General features: G+C 42.8%; 1 protein-coding gene across 1 annotated transcript; it reads left to right on the top strand.

Moving 5' to 3' along the window:
* Positions 1 to 9770: 9770 nt before the first annotated feature.
* LOC121003061 (protein kinase C delta type-like) lies at positions 9771 to 12497 on the top strand. The gene is made up of 6 exons (XM_040434617.1): positions 9771 to 9843; positions 10154 to 10216; positions 10338 to 10476; positions 10867 to 11007; positions 11118 to 11243; positions 12343 to 12497. The coding sequence occupies exons 1-6, from the start codon at positions 9779 to 9781 to the stop codon at positions 12475 to 12477; spliced, it is 669 nt and encodes a 222-aa protein (XP_040290551.1). The 5' UTR covers positions 9771 to 9778; the 3' UTR covers positions 12478 to 12497.
* Positions 12498 to 13018: the final 521 nt, after the last annotated feature.

The raw sequence follows: 13018 nt of genomic DNA, 5'->3' as shown, positions 1-13018 counted from the left end.
TTCATTTTCTCTTATCTTGGATGACATTTTGGTATTTTGGAACCGATTACTCAACTTACAGTGGTTTCAACTTACAATGCTCGTCTTGGAACCAATTAATATTGTAACTTGAGGGACCACTGTATATAGGAGCTTAAGGGCCTTGTTTTATTAGGGGTCCATTATTGTCAGAGCTTGGGAAGTTGGGCCCACCAGAGTATCCTCTGATACTCTGGTGGGCCAGTCCAACCCTGGGCACATTGTAATACACTGTTATTAAAAAGTGGTGTATTTTTTCATTTTAAATTCTTTATTTAATTTTTACAGGCAGCCCCTTTTTAGTGGTCCACAGTTTTGCAGTAGAAAAATGTGTACATCCAAGAAGACGCCGTCATCAGGACCTGCTGAGGTTATTCAGTCTTGGGCACACATAAGCTCTTTCTTGTGCTTTTTTAATCCATGCGGCCATGCTGCAAAAGATACTGTAGGACATATCCTATACTTTGCTGCAACATGCAGACAATAAACGCATTGAATTCAATGGGTCTGCACCGTGATGCAACTTGCACACTGCCAGTATCCATGTTTTGCAGATCTGCGGTTTGTGGACTGAAAAAAATATGGCTGTCTGAATGTATCCTAAGGCCAAGTTCATACACCGTGGATTCTGTCAGGATTTAGTGGAAAAACAGATATGCTGACACTTACTGGCCTGGCATATGCTCACAAGACCCCTGAACTTGGTTCACAAGCAAGGTGTGAGCACAGTTTTAGTGTAATGGGTGAGAACCTGCGCAGGATTCTTTTCTCTACAAGGGTCAAGGATCATGGAAAGGTGGTGGCTAAGGGTCTTGCAGTGTCATAGTCACCACGAAGGTAGATAACACCACTACTATAGGACGCACAATCAAAGAGGACAATGAAGTCCCACTCCTTGGAGAAGGTCAGTGCATAGAGATTGGGTTCAATGATACCCATATGCATTCCTATGCACTGAGCTCCCTCTAGTGGTGGCTGCAGGCGGCCAGTTTTGTCATCTACAATATAAAGGGAAATGAGATTAAAATTGTATAGATGAGAATTATAAACCAGTTTTCTGGTGTAAATGCATTAAAAAGTAAGGTGTTCAAACTAAGCGCCATATTTATGACGTCAGTGTGGGTGAGGCTTCAGTGAGGCACAGAGCTCTGCTTTCTGACCTTGCATCTAAGTCTAAGCCAGATTCATCCCCAGGGTGTTATACACTGCAGGGAGGAGATAGCGGCACTCCGCATGCATGCTGAGTCAGTATTAACAGAGCTCCCCATAAAGGGGTGTTATTTTGTTGGACCACTGCGGGTAGGGACAGATATACTAAGTTTTGTCATGGGACCTTATAATCTTTATGTACATCCATGGGGTGTGGCAGAGTTATACACCACCAGAAGGAGCCCAATGTTCATCCTTGCCATGAGGCCCTCTCACATATATGGACACCGCTGCCACTGAGATTACTTGAATCACACTCATAAGATGCTCTGTAGAAGCAGAAACTGCTCTTTTTATCTTAAAGGGCTTCTGTCACCCCACTAAAGTGATTTTTTTTTTTTGGGCTAGTTAAATTAGTTATATTGCGATATATGAAAATATAATGGTGTTACTTACTTTGATCCAGCAGTTTCTTCCAAAAACAAAGTTTTATAATATGTAAATTCGGTCTCTACCAGCAAGTAGGGCGGCTACTTGCTGGTAGCAGCTGCAGAAAACCGCCCCCTCGTCGTGTTGATTGACAGGGCCAGCCGGGATCTCCTCCTCCGGCCAGCCCTGTCGGCATTTCAAAAATCGCGCGCCTGTGTTCATTCGGCGCAGGCGCTCTGAGATGAGGAGGCTCGTCTCCTCAGAACTCCCTCAGTGCGCCTGCGCCGATGAAGTCTTCTATTTCGGTAATGTCATCGGCGCAGGCGCACTGAGGGAGTTCTGAGGAGACGAGCCTCCTCATCTCAGAGCGCCTGCGCTGAATGAACACAGGCGCGCGATTTTTGAAATGCCGACAGGGCTGGCCGGAGGAGGAGATCCCGGCTGGCCCTGTCAATCAACACGACGAGGGGGCGGTTTTCTGCAGCTGCTACCAGCAAGTAGCCGCCCTACTTGCTGGTAGAGACCGAATTTACATATTATAAAACTTCTTTTTTGGAAGAAACTGCTGGATCAAAGTAAGTAACACCATTATATTTTCATATATCGCAATATAACTAATTTAACTAGCCCAAAAAAAAAAAAACACTTTAGTGGGGTGACAGAAGCCCTTTAAACAATATTGGACAGAATTGTAAATGTCTGTGTGTTATATCTTGGCAAAATGAAAGTTTTCTCTTGAATGTGATTGGTCAGTTGCTGGTCACATGACCAGGGCAATTGTGATGATTACATGTGAATGTCAGTGAGTGACAGTTAGAAGTGACAGTTGAAAGTGACCGACGACGGAGGAGGATATGTCTGCTGGACGTAAGCAGAGCGACAAAATGGATGCGGAGGAAGAGAAGGGAGTGAAGAGAAGAAGACTGACCATGGACTCATCGGCTGATGGGAGGAAGTCTTCAATCAAGAGGACCAAAGGACCGGTCCAGAAGAAAGAAGAGGAGATCCAGAAGATGGGAGCCAAGAAGAGAGCAGCCATCTTCAGCTCAGGAAGTGGGGCCAAGAAGTACAAGAAAGGTGAAGAAGGCCAGAAGAAAGAAGATGCAGAGGACGAGCAGGGAGGCTCAGGTAGATAATGTACATGTGATCAGTATGGGGAGCCATACAATGGTACCCACTGGACACACAGCTCATGTCTAATGCTGCTCTGTCACCTGGAATGATTGTATCATGGGAAATGGCCGAACACTGATGGAAATGACGTCTTCTCCTCTTATGTTGTCCTGTAAAAAGCTGGGGATACACAGGGGTGGGGGGCGGGAGTCATGTGTTTTTAAGCATATTGGAAAAACTGAATGGGGGAGATTTATCAAACTGGTGTAAAGGAAAACTGGCTTTGCTGCCAATAGCAACTAATCAGATTCCAACTTTCATTTTCCAAAGGAGCTCTGCAAAATGAAAGATGGAATCTGATTGGTTGCTATGGGCAACTAAGCCAGTTTTCCTTTACACCAGATTTGATAAATCTTCCCCAATGTGTTTTTACAGCTGCATTACCTGCAAACACACTTTAGGGAGACTTTTCAAAACTGGTACAAATGACAATGGTCTTAGTTGTCCATAGCAACCAGTCAGATTGATCCTTTCATTTTCACAAGGGGCTCTGCAAAATGAAAAGTGGAAACTGATTGGTTGCTATGGACAACCAAGTCAGTTTTCCTTTGCACCAATTTTTTCATAGTAAATTTTTATTGAGTATTTTCATATTTTAGGGTAACAAACATTAAGTAAGTTTGTCACATATAATACAAATTGTATGTTTTTGGATCTCGTACAATAAAGGATTTTCTTTCTTTGTGTGGTGGTTATTATAAAGTATATCTAGAGAGAAGTGTAAGATATAGTAACAGATGGAATAACAAGTAGTAGTTATTTTGTATTTATTTGTATAGGTCTTTGGGAGTAAAATCGTGAGACCCAGAGCATGCTAAAATGTTAAAAAGACGTCTTTGAACCCAAAAAAATGGGTGAAAAAACATTATTACAAAAATAAGAAACACCATATGAATTTGTTAAGTCTGTTTTCACCACGCTAAACTGTTAAGGCTACTTTCACACTTGCGTTCGGGGTTCCGCTTGTGAGTTCCGTTTGAAGGCTCTCACAAGCGTCCCCGAACGGATCCGTACTGCCCCAATGCATTCTGAGTGGATGCGGATCCGCTCAGAATGCATCAGTTTGGCACCGTTTGGCCTCCATTCTGCTCAGCAGGCGGACACCCGAACAAAACTTGCAGCGCTTTGGTGTCCGCCTGGCCATGCGGAGCCAAACGGATCCGTCCAGACTTACAATGCAAATCAATGGGGACGGATCCGTTTGACGTTGACACAATATGGTGCAATTTCAAACGGATCCGTCCCCCATTGACTTTCAATGTAAAGTCAGGAGTCCCAGACATCACAGGTAAGTATAATGCTTCTAAAATTTCTAAGTAACCATGGCAACCAGGACTGCAGTAGCGTCCTGGTTGCCATGGTTACCGATCGGAGTCCCAGCGATTTTAATTAGGGGGGGAGGGGGGGCCGGCCGCACTGGCCACCAATGAGTTAAAAACAGGGGGAGGGAGGGAGGGGGGCTGGCCGCACTGGCCACCAATGAGTTAAAAACAGGGGGGGAGGGGGGGCCGGCCGCACTGGCCACCAATGAGTTAAAAACAGGGGGGAGGGAGGGGGGCCGGCCACACTGGCCACCAATGAGTTAAAAACAGGGGGGGAAGGGGGTCCGGCCGCACTGGCCACCATTGAGTTAAATGTAGGGGAGGGAGGGGGGGTCTGCCTTCTGCTGCCTGGCAGCACCTGCCAGGCAGCAGTCATGTACACAGTTCTTTTAGTATATTCTAACTTGAAGCGTCCCCATCACCATGGGAACACCTCTGTGTTAGAATATACTGTCGGATCTGAGTTTTCACGAAGTGAAAAATCAGATCTGAAAAAAACAGTTATGCAAACAGATCCGTTCTGAACGGATGCAAGCGTTTGCATTATAGAAGCGGATCCATCTGTACAGACACCAGACGGATCCGCTCCGAACGCAAGTGTGAAAGTAGCCTAACCGAGATAAATAAAAAGCACTGGGGACAGCAGGATAAACATAACTTTTGTGGAGCTTTTATCATCAGGAGTAGTGTTAATATGAGCACTGGAGGCAGAGTGCACTGGAGGCGAAGCCTAACTATGAAGTGCACCCTGCATTTAGCTGCTTCACAGCCTCTCTGAGTAATAGCTGTAGTAGTCTCCTGGTTGGATGCTACAGCTGTCATTCAGAACAGAGGGGAGGGGCTATAAAATGGCTTAATGCAGAGAGCACTTCACAGTCAATCTCCATCTCCAATCTACTTAAAGGGGTTGTGTCATCTGAGACACTGGTGGCATATCACTAGTATATACCACCAATGTCAGATAGGTGTAGGTCTTACCCAGGGCCGGCTCCAGGTTCATGTGGGCCCTTGGGTGATAAATCCCAGTGGGCCCCCTTGAGGCATTTTTACATTTACATGTCACCCTGTGGCTCAGTGGCCCCACACACAGTATAATGACCTCACAGTGGCTCTCCGTTCAGAAGAATAACCCCCAGTCATCCCCCATTCAGAATAATGACCCCCAGTAGCCCCCACACTGGGGGTTATACTGTATGGAGGGGGCACTGGGGGTCATTATATTGAATGGGTGCTCTGGTGTTCATTATACTAAACGGAGGGTCAATGGGGATCATTATACTAAATGGGGCCCACTAGGGGTCATTATATTGTGTAAGGGGTCCTCACAGTGTAATGACCCCCCAGTGGCCCCCTCACATACCCATCATTGCTGGAGCGCAGGGGAGCTGGCGGTCCTGTCATTCACTAACCACAGCTCCCTGCGCACACGTCATGACGTCACCCCTGGCCCAGGCCTGGAGGAGAGAAGGAGATGTGCAGGGATGTAGCTAGAACTGACTGGGCCCCACAGCAAATTTTAGTACCCCCCCCCACGTCACCCCTGGCCCAGGAATGGAGGAGAGAAGGAGATGTGCAGGGATCTAGCTAGAACTGACTGGGCCCCACAGCAAATTTTAGTACCCAACCCCCCAGTGGGTTCACATGACGTTTTTCCTACCAGTTTGATGTATACAAATGTGCAGCAGTCCCCTTTTTTGTATCCTGCAGATATTGCCAGCCAGTTTTTGGATACCACCGCCATACAGTGATAACACCGCCATACAATGATAAAACCACCATACAGTGACCAGATAAAAGGGTATAAGAGGGCACAGTACAGGGAAAGACTAGGGGCACTGCACAGGGTGTGGTAAGAGGGCACAGTGCAGGGTATAAAGGGGCACAGTACGGGGTGAGGGCCACAGTACTGGGTGGGGGCACAGTACAGGGTGGCGGCACAGTTACATGACCCTGTGACGTTAGAAGGTTCTTATGATGAATGGGGTTCAGATGCCACCATAATGAGAGGCAGAGGAGTGAGACAGGGGCCCGGGGCCCTGGATGGACAGGAGGGGTGGACACAGCAAGTAGGTTGGAAAAGGCTCTGAGGGGGATTCATACAACAAGTAGTGGCAGGAGGTCTGTGCAGGGCAGCAATAGGAGATAGGAGGGTGGAACAGGAGCTCTGGATACATGAGGGAGGAAAGGAGACAGCAGGGGCTCCATGAGGATGTGATAGGACAGGATATGGGGGGGGGGCAGGTGTCATGGAGGCAAACTGCTTAATGAAACAGTAAAACAACTAAATAGAATGAAGCAGCATCCAGCAGCAGATCGAAGAGTCCCCCCCTTCCTCCCCCTCTCCTCCTGTCCCACAGAGAAGAGACAGTCACAGTGCAGACTCACTGACAACCTGTGTTCACACTCTTGCTCCAGCCCTTCACAGTGCAGACTCACTGATAACCTGTGTTCACACTTCTGCTCCAGCCCTTCACAGTGCAGACTCAGTGACAACATGTGTTCACACTTCTGCTCCAGCCCTGCCGGTCTCTCTCCTCAGGCAGCATGTCCTGTGTTGAAGGGGTGTGTCTGAGTCTCTGCAGCAGCAGGCCTCATGTGACTCAGAGGGCCCATCAAAGGGGTACTGCGTAAGTGAAATGACAGCAATGAGCATCTGTATTGATGGAAGGGCTCATAGCAGCTCAGTGGATTGCTATATATTCTTGTTTTAGAATATTACTAATATTCTAAAAAACTAATATATAGCACTATATCGAATATATTCGTTTTTTAGAATATTTTTTAGAATATTTATCTTTTTTTTTCATCACTCATGATTCCTCCCTGCTTAAGTTAAGCAGGGAGGAATCATGACTTCAGATGGAAAAAAAGACGAATATTCTAAAAAACGGATATATTCAATTTTTAGAATATTCGTAATATTCTAAAACAAGAACATATAGCAAAATAGCAAATATTCGAGATTTTTTTTAAATCAGTACACATGATCCCTCCCTGCTTCTAGCTTGTGGGCCAATGAGAAGGCTGCAATATCTTTGACTTTAGGAGTAGTGTTCATTTGCGAATTTTCGTAATGCGAATTTTAATAATCGCTATATTGCTATATGTTCTTGTTTTACAATATTACGAATATTCTAAAAATGAATATATAGCAATATAGCGAATATTCGAAAAAAAAAAAACAAATATAGAGCAATTTAGCTAATATAGTGCTATAATCTTCTTTGTCTAATAGTTGTAATTTTTTTCTCATCTGAAGTTCAGATTGGAAAAAAATTACAACTATTAAAAAAAAAAAGATTATAGCACTATATTAGCTAAATTGTTCTACATTCATATTTTTTTTACGAATATTCGCTATATTGCTATATATACTTGTTTTAGAATATTACGAATATTCTAAGAAACTTATATACAGTATTTGTTTTTTAGAATATTCTTTTTTTTTTTTTTTAAATCTGTACAGTTGTTCCACTTTGGCATACTCCTCCCCGACAAGCGTCCCCGTCACCAAGGGAATGCCTGGGGGTTAGAATATACTATCAGATCTGAGTTTTCACGATCTCACTGATTCTCATTCGGAAAATTCGCATTACGAATATTCTTATTATAAAAAGTTGCATTACGAAAATTCGCAATCAACACTACTCCTAACGAATATTCGTGAAATATTGCGAATTCGAATATGACCCCTGCCGCTCATCACTAGAGGACACCCCCCATTCCCTTCTATGGGGATCCGAAAAAAGCAGAGCGCGGTTTTATGGAAAACACACCGGACAATGCAGAGCACACCGTGCATGTGCAGTGGCTCTTGTTCACTTTAGGGGCCCCATTCTAGAGATAGATACAGGTCCCATAGTTGAGATCTGCACCTATCAGACATTAGGGGCATACCCTAGCAATATGACACCAATGCCTCAAGTAAGCCAACTAATAGGTGGTTTAAAATGAGACCAAGGTGTCTAGCCATGCAACTGAGATATCATCCAGTCTGAATCACTGTGATTAATTTGGCGCATCTTCAGATTGCCTTAATCTGTCCACATTAGAGCCAGGATTAGTAAATCTGCCCCGTGTAATTCCTCTATTTATTCTCCTCCTAGGAAGCAGCGGTGTTCGGCCAACCAGCTCCAGCAGCACAGTCTCCGATAACATCAAAAGGAGATTATTATTCCATCATGTGCTCGGCCGGGGAAGTTTTGGAACGGTCCTGCTGGCGGAAGATCCATCTACCCGCAAAAACTTTGCTGTTAAGATCATCAGCAAAAGAGCCCTGCTTGCTGAAAGTTATGATGAGTCTGTGATGGTGGAGCGACGAGTTTTCCAGCTGGCATCTGGGAGTCCCTTCCTTGTCCACGCAGACTTTGCATTTCAGACCAAGGTAGAGTATGGACTACAGGATATTAGGAAATGCCATTATATTTATCACAACCTTCACAGCCTCATGGGCCCCACTGATCTCATCTTCTGACAACATATCATACGGGTACCTCAGTCTATTACGTACATGTCATGTAAATGGGATAATGTACCCCTACTGTAAAAAAATATTACCAGTCACCTAAGGTGTGCCATGGCCTAAAGTGACTACTGATATTATTAATATAGTCGGGGCCACATTGGTCCTCTTTTACCAAAATGTCTAATACAAAAATTGGCCTTGCCACCTATAGCAGTGGTTCTCAACCTTTTCACACCAAGTAACCCCTTTTGAAAAGAAGTTGAAGAATTTGTGGTGTCAGTTAGGGGTGAGTGAATCAAGCTTTGGATCCACTTCGTTTTAATGCTGTACCGGGACCTGTCTCCGTACAGCATAAAAATGTATGTGATTTGATGAGGCAAAGATGGTTAAGTCCAAAGTTGCGTGAGACTTTGGTGAATAACATCGGGCTTTGATTCTAGGACTATAAAAACATTTTAAAACAGGAATTCAGTATCAACATTATAAAACTACCAGAAAGTGCATGAACTGTAGAAATTCCTATGCAGCAATGAGCTCCCCCTAGTGGTGGTTGCAAGATTACAGTTTTGAATTATATTCACTGTATGAAGGGAAACTGGACAGAACAGTTTGGGGTAAAGAAGATCACTGTATTTATGTCACGATACTTGAGAAATATGGTATTCAGAATGAGCACCGTATTTATGAAGAACCGCTTCCCTTATTTCTGAAGTGAGGGCAAAGATCAATTTGTTTCTTTGTATTAATAAAACATGGTGCATGGAAAAATGGGTCAATGAGTCTGTGAAAAAATGTGAACAGCAACACGGACACTATTTATATTTTGTGGATCTACAATTTGCAAACCACAAAATACATATGGTTGTGTGAATGTAGCCTTATACTTCCTGCAAAAATAACTTATGGCAGGAGACTTCTATAGGAAGATATATGTGGTGACTATAGAGCTCCACTGATCTCTGTATAATGGTCAGTTTTGACATCAGTATGTGAAGTTATATTTATATATACATATTTATGTGGTTAAGTGTTATATGTAATCATATATGTAAATGATCATACAGAAGGGCATCGCTTTCAAGTCCAATGTCTCGTATGGTCACCAACTAGAACTTAACTAATAAAAAGAGTACAGTTATACTGCCCTATAGTACCATGTATAGCAATATACCTGTATGTCTGTTCTGTGTAACAGCTGCATGTTCTGCTCGGCCTGGAGTACATGAGCTGCGGGGACTTTTACACCTACCTACTGATGAAGGACCAGCTTGACATCCCCAGTGCAAGGTAAAGGTTTCTATTAACTACAAATCTGATCAGAACTGTATATGAGATATAAGATCGGCTCTCTTTATATCTGTGCTGTTTTATGTGCATTTAGGGTTCTAGTATTTTCTGTGGTAACAATAGTGTAGACTGCGGCCATATTCTAGTCACCAGAACCTCATCAGAAGCCTGACTGACCCATTATTGGTCACTGGGGTCTGACAGGATTTGTTGTGTGTTCTGTGGACAATCATCTATGGAGCAGAAGAAATATCTTAGCACTTCTTATGTTATCCCAGGATGTTACACTCGTTCATTGTCTTTCTGTCAGATTCTATGCCGCTGAACTCGTCTGTGGAATCCAATTCCTGCACTCAAAGGGCGTCATCCACAGGTAATTACACTTTAATTGTCTGTTCCAGGGTTCACCGTAAAGTCTAATCAGCCATTTTTTATCAAATATATCAAATTGTAGGATCAACTCTCCAACAAATATTTTTTTTTATATTAAACAGAGACCTGAAGCCCGAGAACATCTTGGTGGCTGAAACGGGCCATGTAAAGATCACTGATTTTGGTCTTGCACTTGTCAACATGCATGGAGACCGAACAGCCACTTCATACGCTGGAACAATCGGCTACATAGCTCCTGAGGTGAGCAGAATAGAGACTTTCCATATTGTAATTGTATAAGTCATCATGGATCCTACACATGGCCCGACATATGCCCATTACAGTTCTTCTTCAGGGAATGAGACATTCTGACAACAGAGTTAGAGATCCAAGAGTCAGAAACAAAGAAACACAGTCTCAGAGAGGGATTGGTGGTAGTCACAGGGTAGAGACCCTCACCCGTTATAGGTCATAAAGATATGTAAAGCTTAACATCATCTCAAATTTAGGCTGCATGCAGCCATAACTAGAGATCATCAAATCTCAGTGTATTACATAATCACCCAGATTATTATAGTGATAACTCAGTATGGTGACGTCAGTTGTAGAACATGTTGACCAATTCAGTATCTACTCTCTTCCTCCTGATAGATGCTGGCTAGGAAGGAGTATAACGCCGGAGTAGACTGGTATTCTTTCGGTGTCATCTTGAAAGAAATGGTTACCAGTGATTGTGCGTACCATCAGACAATCGATGATGCATCCTCCGGCATTAAGAACATCATTAGAAAGGTCAGTAGTCATACAAGGTATTAGTACTACGGTTTATACAGTGATGGCTGTGAGCATGGTTTATTGGCTGTATCTCTTCTATTTACGGGTTTTTATTTGATCATTTTTAGCTCCTTCGGAAAGATCCTGCCAGACGCTTAGGAGTGAATGGTAACATCAGAAAGCACCGATTCTTTCAGCGTATGGACTGGGTCTCTGTGGAAGCCCTAGAGTTGCCTCCACCATACACACCTGAGGTAAGTACATAACCAAATGTTGTTCCAGCACCTCTTCTATTACAGGTTACAGAACTGATTCTTTATAAGAGAAGCACTGATAGGAAGAGGATATTCATTGTAATCTTGAAGTTGTTGAGTATTACTGGTGGCACTAATACTGGAAAGATAATAACATCTAGAGCTGCTGTCCCACCCAAGGTGTACTCTACATGGAGGCAGACCACACCAGTGCTATAGGACTAGTAGTGGGGGGCTCTTTTGCTGCCAACATAAAACCACTGCATTTCCCTGCAGTTACCACTAAGGGGTTAAAATAGATTTTTTACAGTTTCTGTTGCTGCAGGCATCCACTTTTATCATGTACCATGTGAAGAGAGGAAGGAGATCATTGATCATGAGGCTAATATTTGAAGTCAGTTTACCTTGAGTCTACACTAGCATATTTTTCGCCAAATAAGTCAAATGTCACATATTGTTTGATAAATTTGGTAAGTTTTTAAACCTAACACTGTTGTGCAGAAATGCTGCTCCCGATTTTATACGCCACCCTGCTATAGGTGTGAGTTTGAGATTACTTTTGCGACTTTCTAAAGTTCAAAGTATGGAGTAAAACTATTCCACATAACTAACCACTGTCCTAACCCCTTTTCAAAACTGGAGTGAGCAGTGTAAAGACGCAAAAAGCCACAATTTATGTTCACAAAAGCCCCAAAAAATTGCAAGCTCGAATTTTGGAGTGCAGGGTCTAATAAATTCTCTCCATTTTGTTTAAAAAGAGCACCATTTTTATGAAGTACATGTTCCACTTTTTTGTGGCATAGTAGTCAGGTAAAGTAGATGAAGTGCAGTTGTTTTTTATTTTTTAAAACATTTCTTAACTTTTCATAAACTCAAAATTTGTGTGACAGAAAAATCAAACCTATGCCTACTCATACACCAGTTTAGTGTAGAAAGTTGCATTTTATAGAGAAAATAAGTGGTGCAAAAGGTGCCTCATTATTTGCTCCATTTTTACACCATAAAAAGGCAAAAGACAATGATAATTCTGCCCTAATTTTTAAAAGAGGACTGTTATCGAAAGACATAATCCTAATATTATAATTCTGTCTTGTTATAGCCAACTGAACCTCATCATCGTCCTAAACCATTCCATCTGGACAAACTGGAGGCAGCAGAGGTCAGAACACCTATTTCAGCAGCGGACCAGGCCTTGTTCGAGGGATTTTCTTTTTGTCAACTTGGAAACCCTTGATGAAACACCAGCTCCATAGTCATCAGAGCAAGCTGCCCTCCTGAGCCTCTGGAAGAGGAAGATCAAGTGAAGAGAAGACTGGACACCACTGCAGTGATCTACAAGCAAGTCCTGCAGGAATGAAGAGGAGGAGAATGAAGCACCTTGCTGCGTCTGGCCCCACATTCCAGAAGAAAGAAGAACAAAGACAAGGATCGCCTCCTTAATATAATCACATAAGTTATGGTAAGTAAGGTAAGTATAGGTAAGTATAGTTTAGAAATATTTATAGTTAATAGAATTGAAAAAAACCAAAAAAACAAAAAAATATAGAGTATTATAGTTTTTTATTATGATTTAGACTAAGTGTAGTTGAAAAATCTAATTGAATGAATATTACACTTAACAATATTTTAGACTTTGATAATTTGGCGCCATACTGCACAAGACAGAGAGAAGGTAGATAAAGGAGGTCTGAACAGCCTACATATAAACATGGGTTAGACATTAGATAGATATTAGATGAATAAGTTAGATATAATGTGTACCTGCAGGTTTTCAA

This window comes from Bufo bufo, chromosome 6 (genome assembly GCF_905171765.1).
Source record: "Bufo bufo chromosome 6, aBufBuf1.1, whole genome shotgun sequence".
Taxonomy (NCBI): Eukaryota; Metazoa; Chordata; class Amphibia; order Anura; family Bufonidae; genus Bufo; species Bufo bufo.
This window is presented reverse-complemented; position numbering and strand designations above follow the sequence as displayed.

Bases quoted from the DNA above. Each gene is read 5' to 3' on its own strand.
- LOC121003061 (XM_040434617.1), top strand. From the start codon at position 9,779: ATGAGCTGCGGGGACTTTTACACCTACCTACTGATGAAGGACCAGCTT. The intron at 9,844-10,153 runs GTAAAGGTTTCT...TCTTTCTGTCAG, and splicing joins CTTGACATCCCCAGTGCAAG to ATTCTATGCCGCTGAACTCG. The intron at 11,008-11,117 runs GTCAGTAGTCAT...GATCATTTTTAG, and splicing joins TTAAGAACATCATTAGAAAG to CTCCTTCGGAAAGATCCTGC.